Here is an 18181-nt window from a genome sequence, read left to right on the forward strand (position 1 = left end):
GCACCGGCCCCCCTCCCCCCGCACTGACCCCCCCCCCTCCCCACCCGCACCGACCCCTCCCCACCCGCACCGACCCCTCCTCCCCGCCCGCACCGGCCCCCCTCCCCGCCCGCACCGGCCCCCCAACCCCCCCCACCCCGCACCGGCCGTCCCACCCCCCCCCACCCCACACCGACCACCCCCACCCCCCCCACCCCCCAACCCCCCCCTACCCAGTGATTGAAACTTTGGACAAGCCCCTGCTTTTGTTTGCCCGAGGAAATGATGCTTGGGAAGAAAGGAAAGAAAAAGCCTTCGAAGGAGACATTAAAGAAATAAATATCACTCATTATGTGAAGGAAAATCTTTGCGAAACAGAAAAATATGTTTATAAAAACAAAAAACTGCGGATGCTGGAAATCCAAAACAAAAACAGAATTACCTGGAAAAACTCAGCAGGTCTGGCAGCATTGGCGGAGAAGAAAAGAGTTGATGTTTCGAGTCCTCATGACCCTTCAACAGAACTGAGTAAAAATAGGAGCGGAGTGAAATATAAGCTGGTTTAAAGTGGGGGGGGTTGGGGGGAGAGAAGTAGGGGGGGTGGTTGTAGGGACAAGCAAGCAGTGATAGCAGATAATCAAAAGATGTCACAGACAAAAGAACAAAGAGTTGTTGAAGGTGGTGATATTATCTAAGAGAATGTGCTAATTAAGAATGGATGGCAGGAGACACAAGGTATAGCTCTAGTGGGGGTGGGGTGAAATAAGACTAACAGGGCATAAAAGGCATAGATTTAAAAATAATGGAAATAGGTGGGAAAAGAAAAATCTATATAAATTATTGGAAAAAACAAAAGGAAGGGGGAAGAAACAGAAAGGGAGTGGGAATGGAGGAGGGAGGTCAAGACCTAAAGTTGTTGAATTCAATATTCAGTCCGGAAGGCTGTAAAGTGCCTAGTCGGAAGATGAGGTGTTGTTCCTCTAGTTTGCGTTGGGCTTCACTGGAACAATGCAGCAAGCCAAGGACAGACATGTGGGCAAGAGAGCAGGGTGGAGTGTTAAAATGGCAAGTGACAGGGAGGTTTGGGTCATTCTTGCGGACATTCCGCAGGTGTTCTGCAAAGCTGTTGCCCAGTTTGCGTTTGGTCTCTCCAATGTAGAGGAGACCGCAAAACCTGTTTGTAGGTTTGATATTCCTAACACGTTCTGCTTAAGAAAGGTGCCAGAACTGAAAATATGAGATGATTTTGCAACATCTAGTGAGATTCTGCAAGGTTGGCAATATTTCCAATTGACAGATTCCCCCTTGGTCAAGGATTTGCCTTTCTTCAGTTGATAAAAAAGTTCAAAGGATTGAAAAATTGGCTTGGGGCCGGTGGTCGGGAGTTCAGTAATCTCAGAGAGCCCCTTTCAGGACTGTTTCAGGCAAAGGGCAGTGCCTCAAATCTGTAGAGTATCAGTGAATAATTAACTAGAAATTCTCATTAAATAAACATCCATAATATACACAAAGCATTGAAGGCAATCAGAAAACAACAATCTAATTCTTCACTCTCCCATCACAAGGGTCTTTTATGAATATTTATGAAGATAAAAGGGTCACCCACATGAAAAGTTCAAAACAAGATTTTGAAAATGTCTTTTTTTGTGAAATCATAAGGAGAAAAATGGCTGATAGAATCAGCTGGGTTGGTTTGTAACAGGGGATAACATTCTGCTATAAATAAAATCTTTTGGTTGTTCAAGTGGAGGAAACCTTTCGCTGAAAACCACCTGTGCTTGAAATCAGCTGGGAGGGTTTGGTGCTGTCACAACTCAGATAGTTAGCTCTTTTTTAACTTGTTCAGGGGATGGGAAGGTCAGCATTTGTTGCCCATCCCAGATTAGGAAACATCATTCAAACTTAAGAAATAGCAGCAGGAGTTGCAGCCCCTTGAGCCTACTCCGCCATTTAATAAGATCATGGCCGATCTGATCCTGGCCTTAACTCCACTTTCCTGATTCCCCCCATAACCCTGGACTCCCTTTTAGATCAAAAATCTGTCCAACTCAGTCTTGAACATAGTCAATGACCCAGCACCCAATGCTCTCTGTGGAAGAGAATTCCAAAGATTAATGATGTTCAGAGAAGAAATTCCTCCTCATCTCTATCTTAAATGGGAGACCCCTTACTTTAAAACTGTGACCCCTAGTTCCAGATTCTCCTACAAGAGGAAACTCTCAGCATCTACCCTGACAAACTTCTTCAGAATCTTGCATGGTTCAACTTCTGAACTCCAATGAGTGTAGACCGATGTGTTGAGAAATCAGCCTAAAAAACTGGAGTCTAGTCTTCATGTACCTATAAACTTTCTTGCCTACCCCCTATACCAGTGATGGACAACCTAGGCTAGTGAAACCGGGCATGTGCACTAACCATGGCCCCAAGAAGAAGAATCTGCGGGGCATGTCGATTGAACTGTGGCAGTGCTTTGATTGGATGCAGAGGGAGCACACGGCTCTCAGCATCAGTGTTGTCTGCAATCAGCACGTACCTCACTTCATGTGCCCTTGCTTTGTGTGTGCATCACTTTAGTAAAACCGATAGGAAAAAAACTACACAGACAGAAACCAGTGGAATCTGGCAACTCTGAGCCTGGGTAACAATCAACAAAGTGTCTCGCAGGCTGCCTACCACTGCCCCATACCCTTTGACTCCCTTGTCACTCAAGAATCTAACTCAGCCTTAAAAATTATCACTGACCCTGCCTTCACTGTTCACTGGAGAAACATTTCCCTGTCCAGCCTTTCCTCATAAAATAATGCCCCTATCCCAGGTATCACTTGAGTGAACCTTCTCTGAACTGCCTCTAACGCAATTATATCCTTTCTTAAATAAAGGGACCAAAACTGTACACAATACTCCAGATGTGGTCTCACCAAGGCCCTGTAGAGCTGCAGTGATACTTCTCTACTTTTATATTCCATTCCCCTTGTAATAAACAACAACATTCCATTTGCCTTCCTAATCACTTGCTGCACCTGCATACTAACTTTTTGTGATTCATGTACCAGAACACCCAGATCCCTCTGTACCCTCTCTCTCCATTTAAATAGTACACTGATTTTCTATTCTTCCTGCCCAAGTGAACAAGTTCACATTTTTCCACATTATACTCCATCTGCCAATTTTTTTGCCCACTCACTTAACCTGTCTAGCTACCTTTGCAGATTCCTTGTATCCTCATCACAACTTACTTTCCTACCTATCTTTGTGTCATCAGCAAATTTAGCAACTATACAATCGGTCCCCTCCTCCAAGTCACTGTTAAAGATTGTAAATAGTTGAGGCCCCAGCACTGCTCCCTGTGGCACTTCACCCATTACTTCTGGCCAACTTGAAATGACCCATTTATGCCTACTCTCTGCTTCCTGTTTGCTAACCAGTCCTCTATTGATGCTAACAGGTACCCTCTACACATTCTGTGCAGTAACATTTGATGTGCAACCTTGTCAAATGCTTGTGGAAATCCAAGTACAGCACATCTACAGGTTCCTCTTTATCCACATTGCTTATCACTTCCACAAAGAACTCTACTAAATTATTCAAATGTAGTTTTCCTTTCCCGTTGACTCTGCCTGATTGCATTAAGATTTTCTAAGTGCCCAAACAGATTCTTGCATGTTCCCTACAACAGATATTATGTTAACTGGCATTGTAGATTCCTGCTTTCTGTCTCCCTCCTGCCTTGAATAGAGGAGTTACACTTCAGAATGGAGGGAGTTTTACTCTGCACCACCCTCTCGTGTGTGTCACCTACAAAAATAACACTGCGAACATTGCACTATGTCCAATTTGTGCTAGAAGTACAAGAGAATGGATGCAAAGAGGGCAACAAGGAAAGTCTCAGTGCTAACACTGATATCTCTCAGTCATTTTGACACAGAAGGAAGCCATTCAGCCCATTGAGGCCATGCTGGCTCTGGCTCTCCAATCAATCCCATTCCATCTACATAAAGTTCTTTCATTTTTAATAATAAATTATTTTAAATTGAGTGAAGAGGAGTTTGTGCCAAACTATGTCTAGTAGAGAGTGGAAGAAACACCTTACACTCCTATGATGTGACAGCCCAGTCCTCCATGTAACTATAATGGATACAACAGGGACTGAAGTCAAAGGAGCCAGCGATTTAAACCAAGTCAGTTTTTCACGTACATGTACACATGACTAGTCTAAGATGAGAACAAATAGCATTCATTTGTCAACTTCTCTTTCTCCCTCAGACACATATAAATAAAATAACAACACTTTCTCTTACCCTGGTGAGGAAGGTTACCCGCCCTGATGCACCAATTTTGCCCACGTTGTTCAGGAAGCCAACATTTCCTTCTGTTGAACCATAAAACTCACAAACATGGATGTCTCCAAATCGATTTAAAAACTCCTTCCAGACCTCTGCCCGTGCACCATTCCCTATTGCCATCCTCACCTTGTGATTTCCATCATTGCTCTTCTACAAAATTAAATCATTGAGACAAAATGTAGACAGACATTTTAATTCTGAAAGAGAAATTAGGCTTTATGTTTGAATGTGGAACAGGAAAAGTTACTTTCTAGACACCCTGCCCAGATTCCAGCGCCTTTAGGTGGCTCCTGGCATCCTTGGGATAGAAGCAGGAACCTATTCGGCAGTCACATCTCCTACATTTACATCAGTGACTGTCCCCCATTGGCTGGTCAAACGCTTTGAGATGTAGAGAAGTTGTGAAAAGAGGCACATTGTGCAAATTCCTCTTTCTAACCCAAAACCTCCAGCAGCGAGAGGAAGAGAGCAGCAAAGTTTAGGAAAGTTTTCAAGTTTCCTTTCATATCACACTCCATCCTGATGTACACACATTCTTTAACCTTTCCTGGGTCAGAAGCCTCCCCTTTACCACATCGTATGAGCACTTTCACCAGAGAGGCTGCAGCCAGCTGTGCCCACACCCACACCCACGCCCACGCCCTGGGTTAAGTACAGGACCTACCACATGACCCTTACTAGAGCCCAACGGCTTTGAGAAAACCTATCCTAGATTTGGAAATTATCAAGGATTCCAAGTTTTAGGAAGTGACTGTGGGGAAACCTGCCACACCTTCCCTGAAGCTGAAATTGCAGCCTCCTGCTCTGATCAGAGCCACATCCCACTTGAATTTCTGAGATCAGGACAAGCCTGCCCTCACACCTCCCCCCCCCACCCCACCCCGGCGCCCTGCCTGGCACCCTGCCCTCAAGTTGGGGGGGTGGGGGATAAGGCAACATTTAGCACTTGTTGCAATGATAAAAGGACCAGCTTAAAACTTATAATGGAGTTTGAAGCCAGCCACCATTATAAGAGGGCGGATTCCACTTAGGGAGCCAATTATCTTCAGGAATGTTGCATCATCCCAGCCTGGGAAATGCTGGTGGCCTTGGCTTTCAGAGCTTCACTCAAACACACACCAATTTAGAAAAGAGGAAGGGAGGAGACACAGGATATCTGCCAGATGATGACATTACACTGGCTCCTCTCTTTTCATTTGCCATTACCCCCTCCTCTCCCACAGAGAAACCTGCTACAGGGTGATCATCAGGCAGACCCTATCCTGGCCTGGTTCTGCTTCCCACTCTCGTTTGTCTTTTCCTGCCAGGATTAAGCTGCAGACCCAAAGGAATTTGGAGTCCATGCATCCAAGAAGTCCAATGAAAAAAAGCCAGAAAAGTTAGTCATCAGATTACACATGAACTGCGCAACAACTGTACCCTTAGTCCAAAGCTCAACAACACTAATAAATTCAGCATCAACTATTGTACAAGTCTCTCACTGTCAGACTTTCATTTTTCCAACCCTAGTGTGGAATGTGCAATGCTTTCGTCCAAATTTAGTTTCAAAATATTTTGTGGAACTCTAAATGTGTTTTAAGACCAGAGGGGTGGGAAACACTTTTAAAAATATCTCCTGCCTTCTAAACCCCAGAGATGAAAGGCAGCGACCAGCTAGTCTTTACTCGAAAGTTTTTATGGTACTTGGGTAGGAATCATTTTGTGCAGTCAGGGCAACACTTGTAGAATTGGTGGATAGACAAAGACCTCCTGCTCTCAATGACATGAGATTTCTGCTCTTTTAATGTTCTCCCACAGTGACGGGAGCACAGAACATGTGGCACCTGTCCACATGACGCACACCTGGATTGATTTACCTTGGGAGCATTGCAGAGATAGCGTAACACCTCGCCAATATACTGGATAACAGTCACATGGTACTTCCGACAGTCATCCCAGAACTGGCTGACAGAAAACTTACGGCGCAAGACAACAGTTGCCCCTGTCACAGGAAAGGAATAAAACAGAAACAGGAAACAGTCTTCACTTTTCTGGACTCCAGGTCATTTTGAGAAAATGGAAATACTGAAATTTAAATAATAGTTATTACCCACAAGTAAGACTGAGCGCTTGTCAAGGAATGGTCTAGGCAGCGCTCTTGTTCTGGGTCCTGGGTTATTTGAAATACACCAGGAGAATCCAGTGGACAGGTGGGCAAGATGGGCTAATGCTCTTCTCCAGCAATGGTTACTCAGTTACTATCTTTCTGACAGTGGATATTTCAGAATTTGCAGCTCAATTATGATCGGTGCGTGGACAGAAAATCTTACAGCTCTGAGTATTAAACTATTTACTTTTCATTCCTGAGTAATGCTGAGGGATGTCATTATTCTATACTAAAAATAAAATGTCTGTGTCCCTCTCCTGGCTTTACCCAATACAAACTCCTACATCCACATTTAAGCTCATGTTAACTTGTCACACTGTCAGCCCAGGGAAGGCCAACACTGCTATGTGAACATTGGAATTTATCACAAAATATAAAGATAAGGATTTTAAAATGAGGACAGAGCATGTCCATTTTGGCTCCTGCTCTGTAACCTTCCTTCAGACTAACACCACACTAAAGCTTTGATTTTAACTTGGAGCAAGATTAGGGTGGATGGGGCGGTGTGGGTTGAGGTAGGAAATGGGGCAGGGTGAGCACAAAGCCCCCATCTCCGCTAATCTTGCTAGTGAGAGCCAGGGGATTTTAATTCTTGGGCCTCATCAGCTTCCCACCTGGAATGGCCAGCTTTATGGCAGGAGGTAGGGGAGGGTCAGGTAGCAAGAGATACTCCAGCCTACACCAAGCAAAGTCTGGTTATCAACAAGACACATCACAGGGGACGTAGGTGAAAACTGAAGATACTGGACCCAGGCAGGATTTCAGTGGGTAAGTAACCCACTTGGTTTCTCACCTTTGGTCTCAAATCCATGTGTTCAGAGTCACAGGAGAATAGCTCATTTGTTAAAATCAATTCTCCTTCAGTTCTGGGAAGAGAATTTTAAAACAAAATGTGTGAAGGAAAGAGATAGTGTGAGGACTTAAAGAGCAATTGAGATCCATCAGGAAATTATTTTAAAAATAAAGTATTCGTACTCTGCACTCATGGGTGAACTTAAAAAGTTTTGAGAATTCGGCCATGTCCCGTATCCCAGCAGATGAGAAACCGGGGGAACTGCCAGGAAAATAGGAGGAGTGGATGCCTTTCACTTCCAGGGTTCTGCTGCTGAAATTACCCAGAAAGTTTCAGGGTCATTTCACAGGGTTCCCCAACACTGCAGTCAGGGAAATAGCTTCATATTTTCCCTCTATATTCTTGAACTGTCACTCTATGAGCAAGAACTCTCTTGATCTTCCCTTTCACATTTTATATTTGTCATGAAGGGATTAATGTCTATAATAAAAACAAAAATACCTGGAAAAACTCAGCAGGTCTGGCAGCATTTGCGGAGAGGGACACAGTTAATGTTTCACGTCCGCATGACTCTTCAACAGAACTAAGGAAAAATAGATAAAAAATAAATAGATAAAAATAGAAAAATAGGTAAAAAAAAAAAACAACTATTTTTCCTTAGTTCTGTTGAAGAATCTTGCGGACGTGAAACGTTAACTGTGTCCCTCTCCGCAGATGCTGCCAGACCTGCTGAGTTTTTCCAGGTAGTTTTGTTTTTGTTTTGGATTTCCAGCATCCGCAGTTTTTTGCTTTTATCTTAATGTCTATAATGTTATTTGAAATTATTTTTTAAAATAGAATTTAGCAGTGTCTGTGTCTGTGTGTGTGTGTCTGTGTATATCTTAATTGGATTAAAGCCAGCTTGTCTGGGTGCTTTGATGTGTAGAAAGAAGCAGGTTTGAAATGGTAATTAGATTTACACAGGTGTCAAACGGGCAATTTGCATTTTTAAATAAACCATTCAAAAGAAAGTGTAAAATCTTGCACCTAGCTGGGAGATGCCAAGCAATGTGTTTATATTGCTAATAAAATTAGTGAGATGAAAATGTTATTGTTAGAAGAGGTAAAATTAAAAATCTAGTCATACAATAGGAAATTTACATTCAAAGGAAAAGCTAGGTATAAACAGAAAGGAGTTTGTGTGTGTAAGGTAGAAACATTTAAGATCTAACCAGCCTGTACACCTGCAACTGTGTCTGCAAGGAACCTCATTTTGAACTCGTAAGGCAAAGGTGCTTTGCCTGGAGTCTTTTAAAATCTATGAGTTTTACTGTTGCCTTAACGGAGGTGTCAGATTAATTAGGGGATGTTTGCAGTTATTATAGTAGTAATTTTATAGAAATATGTATGTGCTTACAATCTTTCTTGTATTAATAAATGTTTAATTTAGTTTTATAAAAAAACCTCTCGAGAATTGGTGGTCTTATTCCTACTGAATTAAAAGCCTGCATCGTGAAACATACAAATTGCAAAAATGGGTTATGATAGTTGTTTCAAGTTTCCCTCTGGGATTTGAACAACCCAGCCTATATCATCAGCTGTGTCATAATATATTGCACAGTGTCTCTCTGGGGTATATGGCACAGGCGATTTGCTCTCAACCTCTCTCTTCGTACAGAAGCTGTAAGAAATAGTTCAGTAACAGCTTTATTGGAAGTTTATACAAAGCGATTTAGTTTTTTCCTACATTCTAACGGCCTGACTTTGCAGGGGTGGGGTGGGGTGGCGGGGGGGGGGTGGGGGGGGGGGGGGTGGGGGGGGGGGGGGGGGGGGCTGTAGATGTTGGTGCGTTATCACTTTTTAAGCTAATTTAGGGGCAAACATAGAAAATAGGAGCAGCAGGAGGTTATTCGGACCTTCGAGCCTGCTCCGTCATTCAATGTGATCATGGTTGATCCTCTATCTCAACACCGTACTCCTGCTCTCTCCCCATACCTCTAGAAGTCTTTACAGTCCAGAAATCTATTTCCTTCTTAAATATATTCAGTGACTTGGCCTCCACAGCTTTCTGTGATAGAGAATTCCATAGATTCACCACTCTGAGTGAAGAAATTTCTCCTCATCTCAGTCCTAAGTGGTCTGCCCGTATCCTGAGACTGTGACCCCTTGTTCTGGTGAACCTTCGCTGCACTCCCTCTATGGCAAGTGCATCCTTTCTTAGGTAAGGAGACTATACACAATACACTAGTTGAGGTCTCACCAAGGCCCTGTACAGCTGCAGTAAGACATCCTTGCTCCTGTACTCAGGTCCTCTCGCAATGAAGGCCAACATACCATTTGCCTTCTTAACTGCTTGTTGCACCTGCATGCTTGGTTTAAGTAATTGGTGTACAAGGGCACCCAGGTCCCTTTGTTCATCAACATTTCCCAATCTATCACCATTTAAATAATGCTCTGCCATTCTGTTTTTCCTACCAAAGTGGATAACTTCACACTTATCCACGTTATACAAAAAGATCTACAACTCCTGAGCACTGGGTTTATTATTAACAGAAATGCTGTACTCTAGACCAAGGGGCTATTACTAATATTTTCATTTATCTTTCTCCTTCTTTTGCTTTGCAGGTAGTGTCAGACCCTCCCACTTCCTGCAGCTGAAACGGACCCAGAAGAGAAGCAAAAAATGAAATGGAATTTCAGGCCATACCAGGGTGAGGGGACAAGGTTAAAGCAGTTCAGAGCAAGTTTGGATGCAGACTCCTACCCAGACAAATGCAGCCACCGATGCCAACCAAGGAAGCAGCGCTATGGTAAAGAGGCAGCGAGGTGTATATAACATCATTACTGGAGAGGCCACATCCAGAAATGAACGTTGCAATAAGATGGACTCGGCCGTGAGTCATGATGGCAGCTTTGGGCAAACCTTTACACCAAAAAAAAAATCAGAACAAAAATCAGGTAACAGCAGCACAAAACCTGTCAGACCTCTTATTTAATTCCTCTGATACAGAGAGTAAATCTGCCCTATACAAACAGGTAGAACATAAAGCAATGCTAAGGATCCATCACTCTGCAACATTAAAAAATAAATGGGCTCACTGTTTAGCTTCACTGTGTGTCACAATACCCCACTGTGACAGAGAGTTAGGAACTTAGACCATAAAACATAGGAGCAGAAGTAGGCCATTCGGCCCCTCGAATTTGCTCTGCCCTTCATCCTCAGCTCCACTTTCCTGCCTTTTCCCCATAACCCTTGATTTCTTTACTGATTAAAAATCTGTCTATCTCAGCCTTGAATATACTTAACAACCCAGCCTCTACAGCTCTCTGAGGTAAAGAATTCCACAGATTGACTATCCTCTGAGAGAAGAAATTTCTCATCTCTGTCTTAAATGGGTAAGCCCTTACTCTGAGATTATGCCCTCTGGCCCTAGACTCTCCCACAAGGGGAAACAACCTCTCATCATCTACCCTGTCAAGCCCCTTAAGAATCTTATATGTTTCAATAAGGTCACCTCTCATTCTTCTAAACTCCATTGAGTACAGGCCCAACCTACTTAACCTCTCCTCATAAGAAAATCCCTCCATACCCGGGATCAACCTAGTGAACCTTCTCTGGACTGCCTCCAATGCCAGTATATCTTTCCTAAGTGAATACTGTCCACTGTATTCTAGGTATGGTCTAACTAGTGCCTTGTATAGTTTTAGCAAATTTTTATACTCCATTCCCTTTGAAATAAAGGCCAACATTCCATTTGCCTTTCCTATTACCTGCTGAACTTGTATGCTGGCTTTTTGGGACTCATGTACGAGGACCCCCAAATCCCTCTGTGCTGCAACTTTCTGCAGTCTTTCTCCATTTAAGTAATATTCAGCTCCTCTATTCTTCCTACCAAAGTGCATATCCGCACACTCTCCCACATTATATTCCATTTGCCAAGTTTTTGCCCACTCAATTAACCTGTCTATATACCTCTGTAGACTCCTTGTGTCATCTCGCCACTTGCCTTCCCACCTATTTTTGTGTCATTCGCAAACTTGGCGATAGTACATTCACTTCCCTCATCCAAGTCATTAATATATATTGTAAATAATTGAAGGCACAGCACTGATCCCAGTGGCACTCCACTAGTTACAGGTTGCCATCCTGAAAATGCCCCCCTTATCCCAACTCTGTCTTCTATTAGTTAACCAATCCTCTATCCATGCTAATATACTACCCCCAAAACCATGGGCTCTTATCTTATTAAGTAGCCTTATGTGCGGTACCATATCAAACGCCTTTTGGAAATCCAAATATATTACATCTACTGGTTCCCCTTTATCTATCCTGCTTGTTACCTCCTCAAAGAATTCTAATAAATTTGTCAGGCATGATTTCCCCTTCATGAAGCCATGTAGACTCTGCTTGATTAGATTATGCATTTCTAAATGCTCTGCTATTACATCCTTTATAATAGACTCCAACATTTTCCCAGTGACAGATGTTAAGCTAACTGGCCGATAGTTACCTGTTTTTTTGTCTCCCTCCCTTTTTGAATAAGGGTGTTACATTGGCCGTTCTCCAATCCTCTGGGACTTCTCCAGAATCTAAGGATTCTTGGAATATTACTACCAGTGCACCCACTATCTCTGCAGCTATTTCCTTTAATATCCTAGGATGCAACCCATCCAGAGGACTTATCGGCCTTTAGCCCCATCAGTTTCCCTAATACTTTTTCTCTAGTGATAGTTATTGCATTTATTTCCACCACCTGCCTATTGCCCCATGATTATTTAGCATTTTTGGAATACCATTAGTGTCTTCTACTGTGAAGACTGGTGCAAAGTATTTATTTAACTCCTCTGCCATTTCCTAATTCCCCATTATTATTTCCCCAGCCTCATTCTCTAAGGAGCCTATGTTCACTTTGGTCTCTCTCTTCTTTTTTATATATTTAAAGAAACTCTTACTATCCGTTTTTATATTACTTGCTAGTTTACCTTCAAAGTTTATTTTCTCCCTCTATTATTTTTTGGTCATCTTTTGTTGGTTTTAAAATTTTCCCAATCCTCTGGCTTACCATTAATCTTTGCCACATTGTATGTTTTTTCTTTTAATTTGATACTATCCTTAACTTCCTTGGTTAACCATGGTTGGTTTATTCCCTTCCCAGCAGCCTTCTTCCTCACTGGGATATATCTTTGTTTTGAGTCATGAACTATTCTCTTAAATGTCTGCCATTGTTCATCAACTGTCTTTTCTACTAAACTCCTTTCCCAGTCCACTCTAGCCAACTCTGTCCTCATTCCTCTGTAATTACCCTTAGTTAAATTTAGCATTGTTGTTTCTGACCCAAGTTTCTCACACTCAAACTGAATGCTAAATTCTACCATGTTATGGTCACTGTTTCCTAGGGGGTCTTTTACTCTGAGATCGTTTATGAAACCTGCCTCATTACACATTACCAGATCCAAAATAGCCTGATCCCTGGTTGGATCCACAACATATTGTTCTAGGAAACTGGCCCCAACACACTCTATGAATTATTGCTTGTGGCTACCTCTGCCAATGTGATTTTCCCAATCTACATGAAGATTAAAGTCACCCATGGTTAATATACTGCCTTTTTTACATGCCCTTATTATCTCCTGTTTTATTCTCTGTCCTACAATATAGTCAGGGTGCCTATAGACTACTCCCACCAGTGTCTTCTTCCCCTTGTATTTCTTACCTCCACCCATATGGATCCTACATCTTCTGATTTAAGATCCTTTCTTGCTATCATACTTATTCCATCTCGTAGTAACAATGCTACCCCACCACCCTTTCCTTCCTGTCACATACCCCTGAATATTTAGTTCCCAGCTTTGATCTCCTTGTAACCACATCTCTGTAATGGCTATAAGATCATATCCATTAACCTCTATTTGTGCCGTTAATTCATTTATTTTGTTCTGAATACTCCATGCATTTAAGAGCCATTAATTTTTGCCTTATCATTTTTTCTCCTCTTGACCCTATTTGCTGCTTTTTTTTATATTTGTACACTCTATCCCTTCCTGTCACTCTCTGGGTATCATTACCTAAATAGCTGCCCTGCAAGGCTGCCATATCCTTTTGCTTTGTAAGCGTACGTATCCCCTTTCCAGAACCCTCCCACCCTCTATTTAGTTTAAAACCCTCTCTACAGCCCTAGTTATTTGAGTCGCCAGGACACTGGTGCCAGCATGGTTCAGGTGAAGCCCATCCCATCGGAACAGCTCCCTTCTACCCCAGTACTGGTGCCAGTGCCCATGAACTGAACCTATTCCTCCCACACCAATCTCTGAGCCATGCATTTAACTCCTTGACTTTATTTATCTTATGCCAGTTTGCCCGTGGCTCAGGTAGTACTCCTGAGATTATTACCTTGGAGGTTCTGCTTTTTAATTTAGCTCCTAATTGTTCAAATTCTTTCAACAGAACCTCCTTTCTAGTCCTATCAATGTCATTGGTACCAACGTGGACGACAGTAACTGGATCCCTCCCCTCCCACTCCAAGTTCATCGCCAGCCCTGAGGAGATGTCCTCACCCTGGCACTGGGCAAGCAACACAGCCTTCGGGACTCATGCTCACGGCTGCAGAGAACAGTATCTAATATTTATAATTATACTGTCCCCTACCACTACTACTCTCCCATTTCCTCCCCCCACTTGAATGGCTCCCTGTACCACGATGACATGGTCAGTTCGCTCATCCTCCCTGCAGTCCCCACTTTATTTCACACAGCTTGCAAGAACCTTGTAAGTGTTGGACAATTGCAGGGGCCAAGGCTCCTCGAACGCTACCCCCGGGTCCCCATACCTGCTTCACCTGCAGTCGCACCCTCTTGTCCCTGATCACAGACCAAGTTTGAATTACCTAATCTGACGGGCGCAATTTCTGCAGCTCGGACTCCAGCTCCTTAACTCGGATCTGAAGTTCCTTGAGCTGCGAACACTTGGTACAGATGTGTTCGCTCTGGATCACCTTGGTGTCCAGTAGCACCCACATGCTGCAGCAGCAACACATCACCCATCCTGCCATCGCTATTTTATTTTATTTATTATTAATTACTCTGGTATCCCTGCTCTTTACACTTGAAGAATCCCCTGCTGTTTACAATTTATTGTAATTAATTTTTACACCAGTATCAATCTTATACTTAACAAGCTATTTTTAGGGAAGAAAAAATAAAGGCTAGAGACCTAAACACAAAACTAAACACGTTAATTTTACTTTAAAGACTAAAAATACTCACCAATCAGCTGCTCTCCATGCTCTTTTTAAAATGAACTCCCCTCGCTCTCTGCACTCTTTTTAATATCTTGGGATTTGGCTATTCAGCCCCTAGACCCTGCTCTGTCATTCAATTAGATCAAGACTGATCTGGTTTTGGTCTGAACTCCATTTTGCTGTCACCCCCTGCCATAACCCTTGACTCCCTTGTCTATCAAAAATCTAACTCTGTCCATAGACTCATAGATGGTTACAGCACAGAAGGAGGCTGTTCAGCCCATCGTGTCCGCGCCGGTCAACAAAGCTCTGACTACACTGATCCCATTTCCCGGCGCTTGGCCCATAGCCTTGGAGTCTATGGCAACACAAGTGAATATCTAAATACTTCTTAAATGTTACGAGAGTTTCTGACTCAACCACCCTTTGAGGCAGTGAGTTCCAGGCTCCCACCACCCTCTGGGTGAAAAAATTTCTCAACTCCCCTCTTAGCCTTCTACCTCTTACCTTAAATCTATGCCCCCTGGTTATTGACCCCTCTACCAACATGAAAAAGTGCCTTCCTATCCACCCTATCTATGCCCCTCATAATCTTATACACCTCTATCAGGTCCCCTCTCAATCTTCGCTGCACTCAGCCTATCCAATCTTTCCGCATAGCTCAGACCCTCCAGCCCAGGCAGCATCCTGGTAAATCTGCTCTGCACCCTCTCCAGCGCAATCGCATCCTTCCTATAACGTGGTGACCAGAACTGCACGCAGTACTCGTTGATGCCTAATCAGCGTTTTATACAGTTCCAGCATAACCTCCCTGCCCTTGTATTTTATGTCTCGGCTGATAAAGGCAAGTATCCCATATGCCTCCTTATCTACCTGCCCTGCTACCTTCAGGAATCTGTGAATATGCACACCAAGGTCCCTCTGATCTTCAGTACTTTCCAGGGTCCTACCATTCATAGTGTAATCTTTCTCATTGGGTAAATCATTGCTGAATTAATAAATATCTCCTCAAAAGTTGGCCACTGCTTCTCTCCTGTCTGACTTTTAACCTAGCGTTCCAGTTCACTTTCATTAGCTCTGCCTTCGTACCCTTATAATTCCTTTATTCAGGTTTAAATCACTAGTCTTAAGCCCACACTTTACCCCTTCAAACTGAACTTGAAATTCCATCGTGTGACTGATCGCTGTTACCTTTACTGAGAAAGAAAAGACTCTGAGAAAGATGCATCATCCATGACTAAATAAGGAAGTTAAGGATTGTATCAAATTGAAAGAAACAAAGGACATACCTGCAAAGAATATTGATCAGTCAGAAGATTGGTCAGCTAGCTAGAAATATAAACATAGTAGGAGATTCTACAAGTATTTAAATAGAAAAAGAGTAACTAAAGCTAGCATTGGTCCTCTATTGAGTGAGCCTGGGGAACTGATGCTCTGACATTCAAGCGTCAGACAGAACTACAGTGTTCATTGACCAATCCAAACACGTTCAAATATTGTTAAAACCCCCAGTTTCACTGCTATCCCAAAATGGTCTAAGTTACAATGACAGGAAAAAACCTGGTGGAAAATTTAGAGTAAGCATGTAAAGTTTGCAGAATATATAAGAGAGCAGAACTGCTAGACAAATTGTATTCTGTGCAAACCGGGACATCCTCAATACCTGTTGTTCCTGATGTGTAGATATAGACAAAAGGGCTGTTGAAAGTAATGTGTGATCTTAGTGATAGAGACAATGGCTGGTCAGATGCAGCTTGGATTGTATCATTCAGGTTTTCAATGCCTTCTACGCTACACGTGTCATCCAGAATAAAAACAGTGGCATTCTCCTCTCGTAGACTGGGCAGCACCTCCTCAACTAGACTCCTCAGCTCTGTAAAACAGACAAAAATCAGCCAGGAGGCGCTGGTGCCGGAGGGGGGACAGGGCGAAGGGATGGAGCGGGTGGGGCGAAGGGAGGGAGCGGGTGGGGCGAAGGGAGGGAGGGTGAGGGAGAGAGGGGGTGGGGCAAAGGGAGGGAGGGAGGGAGGGAGGGAATGGGTGGGGTGGAGGGAGGGGGAGGGGGAGGGGAGGGGAGGGGGAAAGGGGGGAGGGCAAGGGGGAAAGGGGGAGGGTGAGGGGGGATGGTGAGGGGGGATGGGGGGATGGCGAGGGGGGATGGGGGGATGGCGAGGGGGGATGGGGGAGGGCGAGGGGGGAAGGGGAGGGCGAGGGGGGAAGGGGGAGGGCGAGGGCGAGGGCGAGGGGGAGAGGGCGAGGGCGAGGGCGAGGGGGAGAGGGCGGAGGGCGAGGGGAAGGGGGTGGGGAGGGGAGAGGAAGGGGGTGGGGAGGGGGGAAGGGAGGGAGGTTTGGGGTGGGGGGAAGGGAGGGTGGGGGTGGGGGGGGAAGGGAGGGAGGATGGAGGGGGGTGAGGAGGAAGGGGAGAGGGCGAGAGAGGGGGGAGGGGATGGGGAGGGGAGGGGGGGAGAGGGCGAGAGAGGGGGAGGGGGAGAGAGGGGAGAAGGGGGTCGGGGAGGGGTAGAGAGGGGGTCGGGGAGTTGGGGAGAGGGTGGGGGACGGGGATGGTCTCACCTGAAGTTGTGACCAACACCTGGGCTCCACTGGTCTGGAAACTGTGGATCAGGGACTTGCCTTTGATGTTGTAATTCAGAAACGCCACCGCGCAGCCCAGTTTAATCAGCGCCAGCCACACGGTGACGAACAGGGGCTCATTTGCCATTAACATCGCCACGCAATCCCCCTCCTTGAGCCTTGCCCGAGCCTGCAGGGCTCTGGCCACTTTGTTGCTCTGTCTGTCCATCTCCGAGTAGCTGAAGGTTCGCCCCTCGAACACCAGGAACGGTTTGTTGGGACATTTGTGAACTTGTAGCAGGAAAACATCCAGCAGAGTGAAGGCTGGCGTCTTCTTCCTGTAAGATTCAACTCTCAACCCGAGGGAAAACATTTTGTAGAAGGTTTTCAGGTCCAGCCACCAATAGGGAAACCAAATCCTGAGCAGCCAGGCAGAGAGCAGCAAAGCGGCCAACAGGCTGTAAAAAGTGAACATTCTGCTCCGGACTTCGGCCAGACAAATCCAAGCAACCGAAAAGTAACTGAGAAACGGAGGTCAACCTCCGAGGACACGATAGGCGGAGTGTTTGCCACAGATGATTCAAAATAAAAGGGAACCCAAGTCCCGGTTAGGATTAATAATCCGCCCAGTGTGCGCTCATCGTGCCCCTGCAGACTTTGATCTTTATCATCTCATTCCATCCACAAACTTCTTACAATGATCCTGTAGTGAATATCCTGAGTGACAGTTAACCCCAGGACTCAAATTCCAAGTGTGACCAATCTGACGATGTTAATTAATAACCAGGGCAAATACTGTTCAGATCAGTACTTACAACATTGAAACAGGCCTTTCGGCCCCTCTGGTCCATGCTAATCTTTATGCTTCACACGAACCTCCACAATCACTACCCACTGCCACATCCTCAACCTATTCCTTTCTTCCGTAAACATAGAAACTAGGAACAGGAACAGGTTATTCAGCCCTTTGAGCCTGCTCCACCACTCAAAGTGATCATGGCTGATCATCTATCTCAACCTCATGCTCTTGCCCTGCCTCTTGACGCCTTTGGGGTCCAGGAATCTATCTATTTACTTCTTAAATATATTCAGTGACCCGGCTTCCACAGCCCTCTGTGGTAGGGAATTCCAA

At 44.5% G+C, this 18181-nt stretch overlaps 1 protein-coding gene across 1 annotated transcript in view; it reads right to left on the reverse strand.

Moving 5' to 3' along the window:
- Nucleotides 1-17962, reverse strand: part of LOC121270041 (very long-chain acyl-CoA synthetase-like) — a 30767-nt gene extending 12805 nt beyond the window's left edge. The window contains exons 1-5 of the mRNA XM_041175358.1: nt 17050-17962; nt 16142-16351; nt 10005-10163; nt 6179-6303; nt 4278-4472 (exon numbers count right to left, since the gene is read on the reverse strand). Of these exons, the coding sequence (XP_041031292.1) occupies nt 4278-4472; nt 6179-6303; nt 10005-10163; nt 16142-16351; nt 17050-17524 (1164 nt within the window). The 5' untranslated portion in view covers nt 17525-17962. The remainder of the gene's footprint in view (nt 1-4277; nt 4473-6178; nt 6304-10004; nt 10164-16141; nt 16352-17049) is intronic.
- Between the last annotated feature and the right edge of the window lie 219 nt (nt 17963-18181).

The sequence above is a fragment of the Carcharodon carcharias genome, chromosome 26 (assembly GCF_017639515.1).
Source record: "Carcharodon carcharias isolate sCarCar2 chromosome 26, sCarCar2.pri, whole genome shotgun sequence".
Classification (NCBI taxonomy): Eukaryota; Metazoa; Chordata; class Chondrichthyes; order Lamniformes; family Lamnidae; genus Carcharodon; species Carcharodon carcharias.